Source organism: Microcebus murinus, chromosome 26, assembly GCF_040939455.1.
Source record: "Microcebus murinus isolate Inina chromosome 26, M.murinus_Inina_mat1.0, whole genome shotgun sequence".
Lineage (NCBI taxonomy): Eukaryota > Metazoa > Chordata > Mammalia > Primates > Cheirogaleidae > Microcebus > Microcebus murinus.
In genome coordinates this window covers 5,920,301-5,941,720 of record NC_134129.1, presented here as the reverse complement: position 1 = coordinate 5,941,720, position 21,420 = coordinate 5,920,301, and the positions used below count along the sequence as shown (strand labels likewise).

General features: G+C 36.4%; 1 protein-coding gene across 1 annotated transcript; it reads right to left on the bottom strand.

Moving 5' to 3' along the window:
• Positions 1-5,740: 5,740 nt before the first annotated feature.
• Positions 5,741-21,378, bottom strand: LOC105869279 (UDP-glucuronosyltransferase 2B4-like). The gene is made up of 6 exons (XM_075997846.1): positions 20,507-21,378; positions 19,041-19,189; positions 14,349-14,480; positions 12,249-12,336; positions 11,130-11,349; positions 5,741-6,551 (listed from the first exon to the last, which is right to left on the bottom strand). The coding sequence occupies exons 1-6, from the start codon at positions 21,228-21,230 to the stop codon at positions 6,272-6,274; spliced, it is 1,593 nt and encodes a 530-aa protein (XP_075853961.1). The 5' UTR covers positions 21,231-21,378; the 3' UTR covers positions 5,741-6,271.
• Positions 21,379-21,420: the final 42 nt, after the last annotated feature.

Sequence of the window (21,420 nt, the reverse complement as noted above, 5' to 3'; positions counted from 1 at the left end):
AGTGAAACTCATCATAACTGCATTTTTTTGAATAATCCGAATACATTACACCTAAATGTATTAATATTCCTTTTAATGTAACAGGATTATGATCAACTGTTAATTAATATTAATGTGCCTGGAGGGTCAGGCCAAATGTGTCTATAGGTACTTTTATAAATATATCAGTAGATGGCGTTAAGATCCCATTGCCACGAGATGGTCTTTGCTTTTTGGAATTGACTTTTTTGCTGATAGTTTTAGCTAACATTTGCATTTTTAAATGTCTGACCAGACATTTTGGCAACTTTTTAAAAGTTGTTTTCAGCAGCGCGGTGTGCCCCTCTAATTTTAACAGGCATAAAGCTGCCAGCCTTTTGAATTAACATTATTAAAAGTCAACATCATATTTCCTAAATTAGGAGGACCGACCATTTTTTTGCACAAGATCTTTCTTGCAGTCGAACAATAAAATCCACATAAGTTTCATTAACATTTTGTTTCACATTTATACAGGAAGACACAGCTTGTCTAAGAGAAGCTATCTTTTCCCATACTTCAGTACAGCACTGCCGAATTTGAGCAATAGCCTGATCATCATATTTTAATTAAGCATTGATACCAAACCAATTTCCTTGTCCCAGTAATTCGTGCCAGAGATCTTCACCGGCGGGTCTCTAGCCTCACTGAGCTAGGTTTGCTGATGCCTTTCATCCCTCCACCAAGAGGTGAACTGTAAGAACTCCAGTGGAGATAGACAAGACTGTTTGCGCCAGAGATTTCCAGCCCCAAGGAATTAACTTTTCTATTTGAGCCGATTCTTGAAGCGAGCTCTTGGTGTAAAGAGAGTTTGTGTTATATGAAACACAGGCTTGTTTTAATTCTTTGAAAGTTTTATTTATTTTATTTTATTTTTTTCTTTATTTAAATATTTTTTATTTTTCTACTTTTTTCTTTTCTTTTTTCTCTCTTTTTTTTTTATTTATGGATTCTCAGTTTTATTTCATTTTTATAAATGTCTATCCTTATGACTGTACCACACTATTTTGATTACCAACTTGCTTTGGAGTAAGTTTTCAAATTGGCACATGTAAGTTCTCCAACTTAGTTGTTCTTTTTTTAAAGATTGTTTTTACTCTTCTGGATCCCTTTTAATTCCATATGAGTTTTAGAATCAGCTTGACAATTTCTACAAAGAAGCCAGTTTGTATTCTGATAGGGATTATGTTAAAACTAGATAATTTAAGGGCTGTTGCCATCTTAGCAATATTAAGTCTTCCAATTCATGAACAAGGGAATTTTTATATATATTTAGATAATCTTTAATTTCTTACAACAATGTTTTTTGGTTTTCAGACAATAAGTTTTGTACTTCTTTTGTTGAATTTATTCTTAAGTATTTTATTCTTTTTAATACTTTAAATGGAATTGTTTTCTTAATTTCATTTTTGAATTCTTCATTGCAAGTGCCTAGAAATACAATTAACTTTTGTATATTGATTTGGTATTCTGCAGCCTTGCTGAATTCATTTGTTACTTCAGTAGTTGATTCCTTAATTGTTTTTTTTTTTTTAATTATTTTTTTTATTTTGGCATATTATGGGGGTACAGATTTTAAGGTTTCAATAAATGCCCATTTCCTCCCCTCCCCCCAAAAGTCTGAGTCTCCATCATGACCATCCCCCAGATGGTGCACATCTCACTCACTATGTATGTATATACCCGCCCCCCTCCCCCCTCCCACCTGCCCAATACCCTATTACTGTAGCACCTATGTGTCCACTTAGGTGCTACTCAGTTAATACCAGTTTGCTGGAGAATATATCTGGTGCTTTCTTTTTTCTCTTTTTTGGAGACATCAGCCACGGACTTTCTCTTTGAAAGTTTTAAATGGAATAATCTCATGATCACTGCGGGGGGCTGCGAGGTGTCCCGCCTCCCCGTCCGGACCGTTGGAATCTGAACTCTGCTGTATTTCAGCAACAGGATAAAGACGCGCATCTAAATTTCTGAATTTCTTGGTGTCACTAAATTTCTTTGCTATCTTTCAGGACCTCAGCCCGTCTTTCAGAAGTTCCCTTTAAGGACCTTTCTCAAGGGCAGATTCTGCCTCTGGGAGCATTTGCATAAGAAAGCATTGGCTTCTCAGGCCCAGGCTGGGAGCTCAGGGAGGGAAAATTCCTGGCTACCACTTTGAGCTTAAGTTCACCTTTAGACTCTTTTCGCTTCTCCACTTTTTCTTTCATCGACCCATACTCAGGGCCCACAGCCATCTTCACAGGCTTGCTTTCTTTTTGGCCTGATGCAGACGGAAGGTTGCAAATTACATCCTCCTTCCTGCAAACCCCATGCTCTGAATTCTCTACTGCACTTTTTTTTTTTTTTTTTTTTTTTTAGGACGGGATTCTCCATCTCACCAAAAAGACCTGAGTCTAGCTCAGAATCAAGAATTCTTCCCCATTATTTTTTGTTTATTTATTTTTTTGAGACAGAGTCTCACTCTGTCCCTGGCATCAGCCCAGCTCACTCTGTCCCTGGCATCAGCCCAGCTCACTCTGTCCCTGGCATCAGCCCAGCTCCCAGCAACCTCAAACTCCTGGGCTCAAGCGATCCTCCTGCCTCAGCCTCCCGAGTAGCTGGGACTACAGGCATGCGCCACCATGCCCGGCTAATTTTTTCTATATGTTTTTAGTTCGCCAATTAATTTCTTTCTATTTATAGTTGAGACGGGGTCTTGCTCTTGCTCAGGCTGGTTTTGAACTCCTGACCTTGAGCAATCTGCCCACCTCGGTGTCCCAGAGTGTTAGGATTACAGGTGTGAGCCACTGCGCATGGCCGCAAGTATTCTTAAATACCAATTCCCGAGGCTTTCACCTCTCCTTTCTTGGTGCTGACATCCTGGTCCCCTGTGGTGCAATATGGAGAGCTTCTTCACTCCAGTGAAGCCATTTATCTTAGGAAACATGCAGAAGAAACCTGCCGAAAAAATCCTGCAAAACCGTATCCAGCCCAAAAATGTCCTGCCGGAGTCCTGCCTACTAGGCCAGACTGCAGGGGAGTAGTTGAGGCAGGCCCACGGCGAGATCAGCTGCTTCTCTCCACGGAGCCAGTTCCCTAAGATAAGGGTCGCCACAGAGGATAAGGAAATTGATAGGCAACAGAGAGAAATAAAAGAATACACAGAGACTAAGATATAGTTTATAGTTTTATATATATAAAAAGATCAGATATAACACAGCGGGGTACTCAGGAGACTGGCGTATCTCCATGAACACCAGCAATATGGTTAGATTCATACAGGTTTTTATAATCACAGAAATTAATCAATTACCAGTTGTCAGGGTAACATATTTGCATATCAGGGAATGCAGTTGCTAGGGGATACAGGTAGTGGGTTAGGGTCAAAAGTCCTCTCAAGGGGCTTCTAATCTACCTAGGTGAACAAACAGGTACAAAGTCTTTCAGGGGCTAACTTTTAAATTCTAAGAGGTAGTAGTTGTCAATTAACAAAGGTATAACAAAAGAGGTTTAGTGACTCTGTATTTCTTTGATTAGTTATGGTGGACTTAAAGGTAGACAGACAGGAGAGAGCAGGAAACCCGTCTCTAATAACCAGGTTGTTTATAACCACTGGGTGCTTCTCTGGGCAAAGTGCACTCATTGTCTCCGGCTCCCATCCTGTGGGCCATATTTGCCTTGTCTTGTCTTTCAAGACACAGGGAAGCTCACAGATTTTGAGATACTGGGAAGCCTTCTTGGAAAACATCCCTACTGGAGATTTGAGAGCTCTCCCATGATAGCAGCCTCTAATAAGTGAACCATTGAGTCCACACATTCCTTCAGGGCAAAACCCTGCCAACTCCTGTTTCTGTCTTTAATATAGTAATATTGGGTTATCCCATAGAATAATGATCGTATATGAGCCATGTTTCATTAATTCCTCAATCATATTTCTCAACAGGGGTATCCTGCTGGGTGGCCAACCTAACTTGAAAGGTGGTTAAGGAAAGAGGAAGATCTAAGTGGGTGGTCACACCAGGAATGTCTAAAAAGTAACAGGGATCAGGGATGGCAGATGTTTGTCTTGGTTAGATTTGGGAAGATGCTGGCAAATCCAACAATTAGATTTTCCCCCTTTTATCTTAAAGATGTTATGGTTAGAGTAAAATAACTAAGGGTCCCTACTGGTTACATTATCTTAGCTAAGCATGCTCACATTCTTGTGACTTGGTGGTCCTATTGTACTTCTCACCCTGCCCTGACTGCCTGCAGGGCATCTCACTCCTCTCTCATATTTAAGTTTTATTTGAAAATATTATTCCACATGATACACCCTGGAAAATAGTTTTATCAGGGTTTTATAGGTTGCAAATTTTCTCTAGGTCAAATTTACATACATAATTTCTATTTTCCTAAATGTCAGTGACTTTTGTCATCGTTTATGTTATTGTCCATTTTTACTTTGAATTGCCAGTTCATGTCCTCCATCAATTTTTACATTAGATTATTTATCTTTTTGGTTAGGGATTTGTAGTAATTTGTAGTAATTCTTAATATACAATGAGCACCAAGTATTTTGTTATATGTGCTGTAGAATAAGTTTGATGTAATTAATTTAGGTTTCATGCATCATAAAACAACATTTTCAACTATGGCTGTATATTCTGTTTTTCTGTAATTATGTGTCAATTGCTGGATTATTTGTATGGAATATTCTGTTATAAACTCTTCACATAATTTCCCTAGCATCAAAGTTTTAGTTTTTTTTAAAAAAATCATGTATTAGGCCGAAGAATATTTGTTGTGAGACATTGATGTGATAAGACTTCTTACCAATAGAGATAACTAGATTTTTTTGTCAACCTGCAACATTTTGATCATAAAGTGCTTCCATGATGTGCAGATTAAAAGAGGGCCTTAGGAATTACTATAGTTTTATTTAATTATTTTCTATACAATTTATGTAATTTTTTGTATTCTTTGAATTTTTGTTGATTATGGCCAATTATAGGGTGCTTAGATGCAAAAGAAAATGATGGTTATCTTACTTTTAGTCATGCCAAAGGATGTCATGTTTCTACATTAGGATTATGGGAGAAATGAAGCAACAGGCTTCTATAAAAAGAAACAAAAATTAGACATGATCATCCAAAGCATGGTTATATAGACTAAAAGTCATTATTTCAAACTGTCTTCAACAAACATATTGAATTTTATAACATACCTGTTAGGTAGTTAAGTGAGGCTATGTCTTATTTGGAAACAAATATACATAGGTTTGTACATGTATGTTTAGAGAGATTGAAAATTCAATAAGTCCCTTTATAGTGCTATAATATCCTATATATAGATATCTTATATGTAATATTCCTATATTGTCACACTTTAAAGTTGAGACCCTACATCTTTTATAAAAGGCTGAAAAAGGGAGTGAAATCATTCTGCTAAATCTTTTAAAATGGCCTTAAAAATTGGTTTGTGAAACCAAAGAGTTTGTAAAGTAGTTCCATTTTACTGTGGGAAACAGGTAGTAGTCACTATATTTCTAATTCCACATACATTCCCCTGGGAAATACCTTAGGTTGTGAGAAAGTAAATAAATGTCTTGCCATATCTTTTAGGAAAGAGGTACACTGGGGCTGCATGTCCAGTAAAAGCCAAGTAGCACCATTGGTCTAACAATATCAAAAGGAAGGAAGAGACCTTTTACTGAAATTAATCATTTAATAGTTTCTTCAGTAACAATTAAAAGAACAGGCTGGTCCGATGGTAGTGGGTTATCAGAACTTATTCACATTAGTGTCACTAAAGTTGGTATTCAACCCCCCACTGCTAAATTTGACTGGCTTTAAAAAAAAAAAAAAAAAAAAAAAAAAGAACAAAATTCTGCTCAAAATGAAGTCAAAGTTTTCTGAGTATTAGCAAAACAGTCTTGATATTATGAGTGGACTTCTCAATGTTCTTCTGTCCATGTACAATGTGTAAAACATAGTTAAGTTCAATGCATGTTTTGTGCTATAACTTATAAATTAGAACAATAAATTTAACTGGAAACTCATTTATTTTACATTATTTTTACTTTTTCCTAGTCCCCCCCCCCCCCAGTATTTGACATGGAATATTTCTAACTTTTAAACAGGTACTAAATCTCTGGAAAACAAATTTTGACTTGAAGTAAGTACGGAAAAGATGTTCTGTCACAGGAGGAGGAGAATTCGCCATCACAACCCCTTCTTGCTGGAATAGACTGCAGACCCATCCTCAGGCATCCCAGCTTCAGCCCTCGCTGTAACTACTCCATTTTCTTCTTCTTTCCTGCTGTAGCAAACATCCGGCAGAAACACAGACAACACTTTGTGATGACGAATATAGCAGTGGCCACACAGGCCAGCAGGAACCCAAGCACATCCAGAGAGTGGTACTGGAACCAGGGGAGGTCGTGGGCTGCAACCCGAAGGTGTTTGGCTCCTTTGTGGCGCATGACAAACTCGATCCAGAAGACTGCTCGATCGAGAGGCTTCATTGGCTGATCATGGTGAATTCTTGATAATTTCATAGCATTCTCTTTATACCTGAAGGAAAAACATCAACATTCCAACATCAAAAGTACATTTATTGCCTAAACATCTAAAATCCAAGAAAGATTTTTGAAAAGTATCAAAATTAATGCCATAGACTTGCCTTAGAGAAGTACACTTATACTTGGGTGATTATGGAAAGTTTGGCTTTTATTTACTTATTGTTTTATTTATTGCAACCTCAAACTCCTGGGCTCAAGCGCTCCTCCTGCCTCAGCCTCCTGAGTAGCTGGGACTACAGGCATGCACCACCATGCACGGCTAATTTTTTCTATATGTTTTCAGTTGTCCAGATAATTTCTTTCTATTTTTTTAGTAGAGATGGGGTCTCACTCTTGCTCAGGCTGGTCTCCAACTCCTGAGCTCAAACTATCCACCTATCTCAGCCTCCCAGAGTGCTAGGATGACAGGCGTGAGCCACCGCACCTGGCCAAGTTTGGGTTTTATGTAGAAATTTTCTCATTAACAAATACATACATAAAAGCATATAGGAAAAAAATATATACATCTGTTTGCTTATTTATTTTTTATAGAGATGAAGTCTTACTCTGTTGCCCAGGCTGGACTTGGTGACATGATCATAGCTCAGTGTAACGTCAAACTCCTGCCACAGCCTCCTGAGGAGCTAGGACTAGAGGAGTGCTCCACCATGTGCAGGCTAGTTTATTTTTAAATTATTATAGAGATGGGGTCCTACTGTGCTGCCCAGGTTGGTCTCTAACTTGTAGTCTCAAGTGATCCTCCCGCCTTAGCCTCCCAAAGTGCTGGGATTAGAGGTATGAACCACCACACCAGCCAACAAATACTTTTAATATCAAAAGTGGAAAGTTAATATCTTTCTAGCAGAGGAAATAATATGAGCCATTCTAAGTGTTATAAGTAAGATAGTGGAAATGCAAGCTGAGGATGGTCATCTTGATTTTAAAAGGGAATCCTGTCATGATGGTTGAAATGCCTCCTAACCGGTCTCTCTGCTGCTACTCTCCTCCTCTGTCTTCTACACTCTGTTTCCCATCTAGTACTCAGAATGAATTTCTTTTAAATAAATGTCATGTAAATTATGCTCCCTGGTTAAGATTTCCATCTGGCCTCTCATCACATTAAGAATAAAATCGAACTCTGCTCTTTGGTCTACAGGTTCCTACATCATCAGGCTCTGGATCATCTTCCCTTAATACTTTCCCCTGGTGCACTGTCTTCTAGGGACATAGACCCTCTATTGTCCTTTAAGCGACCACGTGCTTTCTCACCTTAGCACCTGTAAGGTTTGTGTCCCCTCTCTCTCTCTTTGTGCATTCTTCCTTGAAACCACAAAAGCTTTGCCTCTATCTCTTTTGAGGCTTCCCCTTAAATGTTCTCTCTCAGAGAGGCTTCTCCTGGTGTGGTAACACATGGGTAGGACTTCCTGTTTCTTTAATGTGCTTATTTTTCTTTTAGATGTTAGAATTTTAAAACATGTTGTATATCCTTTCAAATAAACACTTAAATGTGAAATACATAAGATAAATGTATATACTCTAAGTAAGCAGCTTAAATGTTCAAAATTAACTCAAAAATTATTATGAAGACACTGTATACATATTACTCAGATCATAATATTTGGTATCACACCTGTCTAGTAGTATCCCCTTTCCATAGAACATTTTAGTCACTACCCCCATCTTCAAATTAAGTATTATCCTGACTTCTAACACCGTAGATTAGCTTTGCTTATTTATGTAACTGAGTCATATAGTGTGTCCTTATTTGTGTCTGTATTTTTTGTAGCAGTAGTTTGTTAATTCCATTGCTATGTAGTATCTCTTGCTTGACAAAGGTTACAAATTATCTTTTCATATTATGATTGACAGACATTTATGATGTTAACATTTTTGAACACTACTAATAATTCTGATATAAACATTCTAGTATATATATCATCAGGTTTATATGTTTATACATTTTTGCTTCTTATATACTAGGGTAGGAATTATGGAGATGAATGTACATATATAATTGTGACTTTCTTGTTGACTGAATTTTATCAAAATGTATTTTTAATTATTAAAATGTAAAACTGGAAACCTAATGTCATTTAAAAGAAAAAAAAATGTAAAACAAATGATCATTTCTTTGACTATTTCTAACATATATAGTATGGCTAGACCATATATCTTTATGATTTTGAATCTTTTAAAATTTATTGACTATTGATCTATAACCCATTATATGGCCTATTCAGGTAACTGAATTTCATATATATTGCATATGTATTTGCTACACATAATTATGTACATGCATATCACATGGGTTACTTTATTTTTTTACCATTCACAAAAATGTATTTGGGGCCGGGCGCGGTGGCTCACGCCTGTAATCCTAGCTCTCTGGGAGGCCGAGGGGGGCGGATCGCTGGAGGTCAGGAGTTCGAAACCAGCCTGAGCAAGAGCAAGACCCCGTCTCTACTATAAATAGAAAGAAATTAATTGGCTAACTATTAAATATAGAAAAAATTAGCCGGGCATGGTGGCACATGCCTGTAGTCCCAGCTACTTGGGAGGCTGAGGCAGCAGGATGGCTTGAGCCCAGGAGTTTGAGGTTGCTGTGAGCTAGGCAGACGCCACGGCAGTCACTCTAGCCTGGGCGACAAAGCGAGACTCTGTCTCAAAAAAAAACACAAAACATGTATTTGGGATGAATTATAAACCTATATGTAAAGCCTAGTTTCATAAAGTTTCCAAAGAAAATATAGGAAGATATCATAACTTTGGAGAAGATAAAGTTTCCTACACAGGATGCAAAAAGCTCTCACAACAATGGTTTTGGTTAAAATGTGTTCTCCAAATGTTTTATGTCCTTAATCATTATTTTGTCTTTTCTTTATCTGTTTAGATTTAATATAAGTACTGGTGTATCTACATTCATATCTAACATCTTATTCTGAATTGTTTCTTCTATTTTTCCAATCTGTTCTATGTTTCTTTTCTAATTTTTTCCTGCCTTCTGTTAAAGTATTTTTACCATTTATTGTCCCACTATTTTCTTCTTGATTAAATATTTTAAAGTATCTCTTCAAGTGATCCCTCCTTATATACCAATCTTACTGATGGTAGAAATAAATGCTGAATGGATAGTAGCTGGTCTAGGCATAGAATTTTCCAAATTATTTCCTATGGAGTATGGAAACAGTTAATTATTAAAGATGTCTTTTATCAAAATGAAAAATTTTGTGCTTTAAATAATATCATCAAGAATGTATAAAATCAACCTGCCCAGAATGGAAGAAAATATTTGAAAATCATAAATCTGATAAGGGATTATAACCATAATATATAAAGGAGTGTTATAAGTCCTTTATAAAATAAGTTAAAAAATAGCCTAATGTTCAAAAGATTAAAGTAGAACCATCTCCAAAGAAGATAATCAATAATCAGTAATCACATGAAAAGATGCTAAATATTTTTAGTCACAGGGAAATACAAATCAAGACCAATGAGTGACACTTTTCACCCAGTACAATGCCTGAAATATGAAGACAGATGGTAAGTGTTGGGAATAGTGTGAAGGAATCGGACTCCTCCTATGTTGCTTATGATAATGCAAAATTGTGCATGTGCTTTGGAAAACAACTTGGCAGTTTTTCATAGACAAAAAGTTCCCATATAGCCCAGATATTATTAATATTCCATTAATAATATCTCCTCCCAAAATATCAAAACATATTTTCATGCAAAAACATGGATAGCAATCTTTATAATTGGAAAGAAGGAAAATTTCCATGAGCTAATGAGTGGATAAATTAATTGTGGTATATCCACACTAAAGATTATTATGCAGCAATAAAAGGGGACAAAATACTGATACATGCAACCACATGGATAAAGCTAAAACACAATATGCTTAGTGAAAAAGCTATTTCCAAAGCACCATAAATTATATGATTCCATTTATAGCAGACTTCTAGAGAGGGTAATCAATAGAGAAAAAAATTGGTATTTCCCTAGGGTCAGGTGTTTATGTGAAAAGACATCTATGTCTTATGAAGTTTATTTTGGGTTGATAAAAATGTTTAAAATTATATTATGGTGATGGCTTCAAAACTCTGTAAACATACTAAAAATATTTACATTTTATACTCTAAACAGGTGAATTGTATGCATTGTAAATTACATCTCATTATCAAATCTATTAATATAATGATAATATAAAAGTAAATATTTGAGTAAGAAACAGGAATACATTCAGAAATTTTAAGAATTGAATTTAAATATTTTATCATATTTCTAAGTTCATTATTCCTTTTAACTGTGAATTCTGTCTTGTTTTTTAGAATTTATCTTTTTTTATACTTATCTATATATTGGAAGTTATTTCATAGAGAACATTTTTGCACTAATTGTTTACTCATTAAATTTATTAGGTTCAATGCAACTGTGAAATAACAGTCTAGTGGAAATAAAAGCAGATTTCACATTGGTTTAATAATTGAAATTCTTCCAAAGTTAATCTACTAAAAAAGGGATTTAGTTTACTTATTGTTGACATGAGAACTTATCTATAAATACCACTTATTAAAAGAATTAGTGTACTCACATAGGGTCATTAATGACTGTCTTCAAAGCACTGAGCAAATCTGTACTTGACATTGTGTTGAAGTCCACTCTAACAGCTGCTCCCTTGGCCTTCATGTGGGCAATGTTGTCTGGTTGATCCCCAAACAAAGGGATGCCCACCATGGGGACCCCGTGGTAGATGGCCTCATAGACGCCATTGGCTCCACCATGAGTTATGAAAGCCTTGGTTTTTGGATGACCTAGAATTGGGTGAATATCAGTAGAATTATTCACTATGAGTCTTAGAAATAAAATGGGAAATGCACAACACAGGACACTGAAAGTGGTAATGTTTTCTAGGTAACAGGTTAGAACACCCACGACACTGCCCTGAAATTGCATTTCAGAGGAGGAAGCACCTAAGTTTGCTGGAGAGGAAAGTGAGGCCTGCATGGAAGAAATGGTGTGGGAAGGGAGAATGGAAATATGGATACAAGACTAGTGAGCAGAAAAGATGAAAAGACACATTTTGGGTGAAAGAAATAAAATGTGTGAAATATAAAAAAGGAAGAAGACAAGGAAATGACTGGGCAGGTATTCATAAAAACACGTTCTCTGAAAGCAACATGCAGTGAGGGAGTCTGACATGCGAGTGCCCAGGGCACAGGGAGAGTGCTGGGAGCAGGGCTGGCGTCAGAGGAAGGACAGGCCACACTTCTCTGTGGAGGTGTCGTCACAGTGTAGTGAAGACCGGGATTTATTCCCATAGAAAATGCAGAGTCACTGGCAATAGAAGAGCAACTGTTCTTGTTCAGTGTCATGTGAAATTATCCTGCAGTAGAGGAAAGGACAGGGGTGAAGTTGTAGAAGTAGAAACAGAGACAACCCAGCAAGCTATTGAAAAATTCTCCGAGAGGCAATTACACCTGAAATAAGGATATTTTGTTTTCGGACATAAAGAATATGAGTGCATGTAACAAAATGCCAACTTGCTATAGTGTATTCTTTTCCCCAGGATTAGAAAATAAATATAAAGTTGTCAGGTTTTATTTTTTGGTGTTCAAAAATAAATATTCAGTATGTTAGCTGCTTTTGACCTACTATCACTCTAATTGGCTGTTACACATATATTCAGTTTGTTTTTTCTCCAGTATCTTACCAAGAAGGTCATTCTGGGGCATCCACTTGAACAGCCGAGTATTGGGTCCTAAGGTATCTGGTTTCTTGCCATCAAATCTCCAAAGAACCTGTTAGGGTAGAGAAAAATACCTTGTTCCATGGGCAATACTCCAAAGTTATGGCATGTTAAAACTTGAAAGAGATTGTCAATTATTCAGTTAAACCCTTTCCATATAAAAGAAGAAGAAATGAGAACAAGGTTGTTAAGTAATAAGAACTACTAAAACTCTGAGGTAAATAGAATAACTGGATTTCATGTGCTTACTGTTATAATTAATTCGGAATCTAAGGAATTCAGAGACATTATATTTTCAATGATATATGCAAATACTTAAGAAATCATTGGATAGTCAAGGTACTTCTTATCAAGTTATCATCTTATCATCTTATAAGGTTAATATTAATGTGTTTTTCCAAATATTTTATTTTTAATTATTTTGGACACACAATAGTTGTAATTGTGTATGGGGTACATGTGATGTTTTGATACAGGCTAACAGTGTGTAATTATCAAATCATGGTAATTGTGGTATCTGTCACATCAAGCATTTGAGTAATATGAGTAATTATTTATATCTACTAGTCCCATAAGTAATTTCATTAGAGTTAGACATTATTTGATTTACAAAACAGCAAATCAGTAAGATCAGCTACTTGTCAAAAATATATCAAGGCTGCATTGGTAGTATGCATGATACTGTTAGGATATAAATTATCAAGCACTTCTCCCAAGCAAAATTTTAAGTGTCAATTTTTGACAAAAACTTGGAGTGTTATTATTATTTGTAGTCCTGAAAATTCTTACAATGCAGAAAAGTGGAGCTGTTGGTTAGTTGAAAAAGACTAAAGTGGTATTTTGCTAAATTTTGCTTACTAGATCATTAACACTTTGATCACAGGCTACAGCAGTGATTCATATGGTCACTATAACTAAGCCATTTCCAAGCCCACTACCCGAATAGCTACTGATTGCAGAATTCCCAGGTAGTCCTTATAAACTTGAGTTTAATTTAGGGGTGATTATCTCCAACTTGCTAAGTGAATATTACACTAATTTCGAGTTTTCAGCAAAAAAGTAGCACAGATCATTAGGAGACATCTATGTCAGATAGAAAACTAAAAAGTAACTCATGAATACACATAGACTGCAAGTGTATTCTGTATATTAGTAAATAAGTTCCTACTATATTTTATGGAAGGGGCATCTGAACCTCTTCTCAATTCTGGCTTCCTTCTGATTGACTCCTTCCTTTATTCCATTCTCCTCCTCAATCAGGAGGAGAAGTTAATCTGGTGATTGGAGTAGAATTGTGGTGGGGCCACGTTTTATAATGCACAGGTGCTACTGCAAGGGCAGGATCCCATCTGCATCTCTTCATTACACTCAGGCCTGTCTAGCGAGGCAGGAAAGGTTTTCTCTTTTTGTAAATCTACTCAGCTAAATGGGTATCTGGAGTAGTGATTTTTCAGCGTAGGATCTAATTCTTTCTTTGATCAGAACCGTGTACAGCACACTGAATAGGCACATTCCTATAAAGTTGATTCCAACTTTATAGGAAGGTGCTTGCTTCGGCAGCATATATACCGAATTCATAGGAAGTACCAAAGGTTAGATCGCATGGGAAGCCTAAACTGCAATGCATTGCAGACTTTTCTCAATACCTGCTTATTGTTATTGTGCTAGTGCAGATACTCATTAAAATTTAACTCCTTTCCAATGATATCTATATTGTGTACAGAGCCTTCAGAAACTCTGTTAGCAATAGGATCAAATGACACATAGAATTTGGTGATTTTCTGTACATTCTTGCAATACCACGATAATACCAAAACTTTTCTGCACTTCTTAAGTATATTTGTTTATGACCACAATGTTAATGTCAAAGTTATTAAAAATGAAAATCGACATTGTTACCATTTTAGCATCTTCCATATATATTTTAGTTTTTGAGCTGATATCTGAGATAAGTAGAGCTATCCTAACAGTTAACCTTTTGGACAGAAGCTTATGCAGGTGTACTCTTTACAAAGTTGAACAGAGGGATTCAGTAGCTGTCCACCAGTAAGTGCTTTCTCCAACCTTTTGTGGGATCTGGGCAAGGGCTGAAGCGATCACACTGGCCCTTTCTTCTGTCATGTTACTGAGCATCGACCCCAGAGAAAACACCACAACACCATTTTCTCCAGAGCTCTGGACAAAGTCTTCCATCTCCTGTGAAGAAAGAATGTGTTCCGTCACAGACAGGTGTCAGTACAACAAACACAGTTGAAAGGATTTCTATAAACATCTAAGAGGAGAAAATCAAGAATCAATAATTGTTCTTCTTTTGAAGAATTATTAGAGTAAGGGTTATTTTTTAACTGACCTAATCACACACTTTTCTGGAAAGAAATTTGCATTATGAGATAGATGGCTTCTATTTTACATATCTGTGCAAATATGTGTTTGCATGTATGTATGTGTGTGGGAGGAAGAAATGAAGTGGAGCTGTTACAATGTAGTTGGGAGAGATGATGCTAAAAACAGATTATAGCCAGACTTTTCATTTATATTATTATATTTACTAATATAGGTTCTTGAATGTGGCTTCCCTTGGGTTTAATTGTATATGGTTGACGCTCTCTAGTAAATCACTTGTGTTCATTTCAGGCATTTTTCTGTAGAATTTGTTTAGTTTGGAGCCATTGGAGCCATTCCTTGACTATGAGCAAGGAGGAAATCTTACTAAGGTTTAGGATGATATTTTATCTATATTTCTTTAGTTCCATAATCTTTTATACCTCACTTAATATCTGTCAGAGTTTCCCAATCTTTTCCCCTAAAAAACACACAAACACACACACACACACACACACTCACACACTTAAAAGCAGGAGGTAAAGAGTCACTGATATTTAGGATTATGATACTGTGTTTTGCACTTTTAGAGAAATAGTCCCAAAGGTCCCATTTATAATACATAATTATGAGGACAGGGTAGAAAGTATCTAGCCATAGTTAATAGAACAATAAAACATAACAGGGGGAATAATTTCTGGACAGCCCTTCTATACGGTATATAGTTATACGGCTGAATAATCATATTTCTTACGTTACTGTGTAGATATGAGGCATTTTATTTATCCTGAATTTGAATGATTAAACTGATGAGCTATTTATAACTGGCTGTGAGGGACTGTCATTGTCCCTCACTGTGTCCCACAGACAGCACCTGTGTCACTCGGGAGAATCACCAGGCTTTGTATCACGGAGATCTGGTCACTGTCTTGAGGACTCAATAACTCTCTATAAAACTCCTGGCGATTATGTGCTTGCTTGGAGTTGATTGGGAATTATTCTTACTGCTGTTTTCCGTTGTGTGCCACATTTTAAATTGAAATACATTCTATACAGGAATAATTCCAAATTACTCCAAGTATTCTCCCACCAAAGAAAAAAACCAAAAAAACAAAACAAAACAAAAGAAAGACAAAAAAAAAAAAATAAAGGTAGAATCAAGCGTTTCCTGGATTTTACATCAAAATCATATTCTCATTTTTTGTTGTTGTTCCTTTCACCTTAAATTCAAGCTTTTTATTCTCTGTGAAATAATCATTCCTCTAACATAACAAATAAACTTTCATGTATTAATCCTTGGAGCAAACCTTCTCTGTAAAACTGTGTTTACAAAAAAATTTCCAAATTTGAAAAATATAGTATTAACTAAATGACATTGGTTTTTTTTTTTTTTTTTTTTTTTTTTGAGACAGAGTCTCACTTTGTTGCCCAGGCTAGAGTGAGTGCCGTGGCGTCAGCCTGGCTCACAGCAACCTCAATCTCCGGGGCTCAGCGATCCTTCTGCCTCAGCCTCCCGAGTAGCTGGGACTACAGGCATACGCCACCATGCCCGGCTAATTTTTTGTATATATATTTTTAGTTGGTCAATTAATTTCTTTCTATTTTTGGTAGAGACGGGGTCTCGCTCAGGCTGGTTACGAACTCCTGACCTTGAGCAATCCGCCCGCCTCGGCCTCCCAAAGTGCTAGGATTACAGGCGTGAGCCACCACGCCCGGCCATGACATTGGTTTTTATAGGGGAGTCAGCATGTTACTTTTCCACGTAATATATGGGAAAAGAGGATATTTTGTGTGATTCTAGTTCCCTGACGCCGCATTCCATGTAACTTGTGTTTAATATTTTGTCTCCTGGGCTGACTGTCCCCCAAAGCATTATGCTTCCATCCACTCAGTGTCAAACTAATGCACCCTCTTTACAGATTCATCACTGATCTCATTCTGTTACATCTTTATGAAAATAATACAAGATCAATGTAAGCAATTTTGTGATGGACTGGAAATGTAAAACAAAGATAATGAGTTTCACCCATATTCTGTCCAGAGATACTCCCAATTAAATGTGTGTACTCTGATTACAGTTTTTATTCTGTTTATATAACATAATACACTCATGTGACACATATTTAGAAAATTTTCATCTTATTTTATATACCTTTCCTCCTACAAAAAGTATGATACTGTTCTCTTCATTCTTTTGCACCTTAGTTTCCAACTAAACTAGCATTCTGCTGACTAATTATTTTATGGTAAAATTATTGGTGTGGTATGGTATGCACATTGTATGAGTTTTTGATCATTTTTATGTAAGATATTTAAATTACTTTCAGTGTTTATTTTGTGAATATCTGTCACAAATCTTAAATCTACTCATCTTGATTTATTTTTTGTCTGTACAATTGTATGTAAGTATACTGTGAAACCAGCAGCTATGTGCATTTTTAAAACACTTGGTATATTTTGCCAAATGTCTTACTATTTTATTAATAAAACACACAGGCATTATTTGAGAACCTACTATTTAGTGGAAAAGGAAGCAATTTGGAGTCACAATTACTTTAATAATTAGAGAACAGATTTCAGATTCATAATAGATTAATCAGAACAGATTAATAATAATTAGAGAACAAATTTCATAACTATTGACTTGACTACAAATCATTATGCAAGTTAATTTCTTATCGCTGGTATGAGTAATGATCACTATTGCACTACTAGTGAGCCTGCTCCTTGTCCATCTCATCATATTCTCTTCCCCCTCCTACTGGCACCATCACCTTCCCTTAATGTGAATGGCGATACGTATTAAGAATATGGTTAGGCCGGGCGCTGTGGCTCACGCCTGTAATCCTAGCTCTTGGGAGGCCGAGGCGGGCGGATTGCTCAAGGTCAGGAGTTCAAAACCAGCCTGAGCGAGACCCCGTCTCTACTATAAATAGAAAGAAATTAATTGGCCAACTGATATATATATATAAAATTAGCCGGGCATGGTGGCGCATGCCTGTAGTCCCAGCTACCCGGGAGGCTGAGGCAGAAGGATCACTCGAGCCCAGGAGTTTGAGGTTGCTGTGAGCTAGGCTGACGCCACGGCACTCACTCTAGCCTGGGCAACAAAGCGAGACTCTGTCTCAAAAAAAAAAAAAAAAAAAAAAAAAAAAAAAAAAGAATATGGTTAGATTGCATAGAATTTCATTAATCTTACATCTCCTTTTGTCCCTTGTGGAAGTTACCATAATCAGTTTACATTCAACATAGATATTGAGTTTTACCTTTGAATAAGGTATCAGTTTTATGTTGGTGGTAATAAGAAGGTAGACAATGGGACTGAAAACTAGTTCAACCTCTGTGGAAAGCAATATGGAGATACCTTAAAGCAATACAAGTGGATCTACTATATCATCCAGCAATCCCATTACTGGGCATCTACCCCCCACCCCCCAAAAAAGTCACTCTATGAAAAAGACACCTAAACTCGAATGTTTATAGCAGCACAATTCACAATTGCAAAGCTGTGGAAACAACCCAAGTGTCCATCAATACATGAGTGGATTAACAAAATGCCATGGAGTACTAGTCAACTATAAGGAACAACAGTGATATAGCACCTCTTGTATTTTCCTGGATAGAGCTGGAACCCAATCTATTAAGTGAAGCATCCCAAGAATGGAAAAATAAGCACCACATACATGTACTCACCAGCAAATTGGTATTAAGTGATCAACACCTAAGTGGACATATACGAATACCATTTATCTGGTGTCGGGCAGGTGGGGGGGAGGGGATGAGTGTATACATACATAATGAGGGGGATGTGCACCAACTGGGGGGTGGACATGCTTGAAGCTCTGACTTCAGGGGGGAAGAGGGGCAAGGGCAATATATGTAACCTTAACATTTGTACCCCCACAATCTTCTGAAATAAATAAATAAATAGAAGGTAGACAAAAAAGATCTTGTAAAAGATCACATAGTAGGGCACTAAAAAACCGTTTTCTCCTTTATCTTAAAGTATGATATTAAAGTAAAATATATCAGGTTCTTAATTTCCTTCATAGGGAATATTCTTTTATATTATGGCAGAATTCTTCTGTAAATCAAATCTAAGGTCACTTCTCAGATACAAGTAACAGAATTTAGTTGGTCTTTGTTATATGTGGACTGTACATCTACTGTGACTTTCTCTGTTAGGCAGTTATGATGTTGAGACAAAAGTTTTCCGGGCAGCTTTATTGAGGAGTCCTACAGACTTGACCTAAGGCAGGAAACTTTCTCTGATAAGGTAAACCTTCCTGTTTATGCTCTAAGGGGTAAAACTCTGGGATCTCAGTGGGGAATGATCTGAATGCTGGAGTGAAACAAGAATAAGCAAGACTAATGGTGAAGAGCCTCAACTCTTACAATAAATAACCAAAACCAAACAAATAGGAATATATTCACCTTAGGCAGGGTTTTGGCAGGTTTGCAATGGAGTCCTCCAACGAATTCAATATTTGGCAAGAGTGGGCGAGGAAATTCCAAATCCCAATAGGTTCGAATAAGCCAGATATCAGCTTTCTTCATTGTCTCATATAATGTAGTGGGTCTGCCTGAAGGGGAGACAGAAAAGAAAACATAGATGACACAAGAGAGTTGTCTTGAGAATATAAAAGTAATTTCCTGAAAGGAGTTGTAATAATGTAGCCAAAGACATATAAAGTGTTTGTGTTTTGATAAAACATATACACATATTGATATACTGGCATGATTTAATTCCCATATACTCTATATGTTGCTCATAGGTTTGTATAAGAAAAGCAAAGTGCTAAGAGAATTTTTAGAGGAGACTATATGTCACATCACATCAGCATATTCACAATCATCAGTATATATTAACAGAAGCCACTGTGGAATTCCCCATGCAATTGCTTATTTTCTAAAGCTGCAATAGGAAAAATTATATATGTAAAAAACTCTTTGAGCTCCATTATGAATTATTCCTGTGAAACTGATAAAAGTTCCTTCTAAAAAGTACTCAATTTTGTTTCTTCTAGTTATGAAGCTAGTATCATGATCCTTGGTTCGCCAATTATATCAAGAGTTTTTGTGAAAATATGGTTGAAATCCTCGTTCCTATTACTACTTTTGGTTCATGTGAAGATCTTAATAATATTAGTATTTTAAAAATAAATATACTTGGAAATGACAGGGGGAAATTTTCAAAAGTTATAGAAATGAATAATTTTTGCTCCCCCTTCATTTAGCTCATATTTTTCATAATGTAGAGGTATATTTTAATAAAATACAGATTAAAACTTGGATGTTCACATCCCCATAAGATTTTAACCTTAAAATAAATAATCTCCACGTCCTTAGTGAAAGAATGCAGAAATATTAGAAACCTCAAATTTTAGGTATCTGTGTCTGAGACAGCCATCTCTTAGCTGTGAAGGAATTCTTCTGATATAGCAAAAGATATTTTAATTTCTAAATAAGGAAAATAAGGTATACAAGGAGAAATGGTTTCCTCAATGCTACATTGGTAGTTGTGCCAGAACAACGTGTGATTCCTCAGTCTACATGTCTGCCTTCATCAAGATGTTTCTAGGTGTGTCTATTAACTTTTATTAAAGATGAGAAAAATGAATAGAACAATGGATATGGTATTGTTTGAAGAAAAGTTGAATGGTTTAATTTGCACATTGATGACCATATGGAGTGGGCTATAGGAGTGATGGCCACAAGGTTCTAAGTGATCCCATAATCTTTCCATAATGTTTGTGTGATTGATAGATCATCTTATAATTTCCATTAATTGTTTCAAGTATAAAACATACAGTCCTCTGACTTCATATTCATACAAGCTCACCTTCCAATTCACAAGGAAAGACAGGAATTAGTAATCACGAATTAAAAACATGACTTACCCAGTACTTCACTGTAGAACTGATCCCACTCCTTCATATTCAATGTTTGGAACCAAAAGTCAAAATAAAGCATATATATCATATTTTTTACCCTCTCCATGAATGTCATTTGATCATTTAATTCTGACAGAACAACAGGTACATAGGAAGGAGGGAATAGAAGTCCTCCACCGGACTTTTCAAATTGGTAGCCAGGAGAGAAGCGGAGACTGTACACAAGGGGTGTTTTAAGTATCTCAGCCAGCAGCTCACCACAGGGAGTAACGGCATCTGCAAGAACCACATCAAACTTTGACTCTTGTAGCCTTGTCATAAGTTTCTTGTTTAAAACTGCATCTTTACAGATCTTCATCATGATTTCAGAAAATCGCCATGTGATTTCTTGTACTTGTGAAAAATATGACCAAAATGTATCCTTTGGAAGATCATATGTCCATTTATTGATCAGTTGTAAGGAAACATCTTCAAAATCACTTTTGGTTAAAGATGTAGGAAAAACTTCAAATTTAATACTGGTTGCTTGTTTTGGATCAATGAGAATGGAAACAGAATGTGTCAATACAGTCACCTCATGATCTCTCTGGACAAGTTCATCCAGGATTGTCTTCATGTTCATCCAGTGGCTGTATTCTGTGGGCCACACCAGCACCTTCCCGCAAGTCCCAGAGCTAAAGTGACCACTCAGTTGCATCAGCAGGAGAACTGAAGCCAATTTCATAGCCATCTTGGTGAAATGCAATGCTTGTTATTCGAGTTGTTGGTCCTTTCTGTCATTTCTCATGCTTATAACGAAGGATAAATTAATCAAGGTAAAATTTAACTCCTGCTCTCGAAATAAGTCCATCCTCTGAGCAGTCTGAAAGTTTGGTTGGCAAGTGGACAAAGCAAAGGCAGATGACTTCGTGTTCACTCAA

Coding starts and splice junctions, on each gene's coding strand:
- LOC105869279 (XM_075997846.1), bottom strand. CDS start 21,230: ATGGCTATGAAATTGGCTTCAGTTCTCCTGCTGATGCAACTGAGTGGT. Junction 14,481..19,040: donor CTGCCAAAACCCTGCCTAAG/GTGAATATATTC, acceptor CTTTCTTCACAG/GAGATGGAAGACTTTGTCCA. Junction 11,350..12,248: donor GCCCCAGAATGACCTTCTTG/GTAAGATACTGG, acceptor ACCCAATTCTAG/GTCATCCAAAAACCAAGGCT.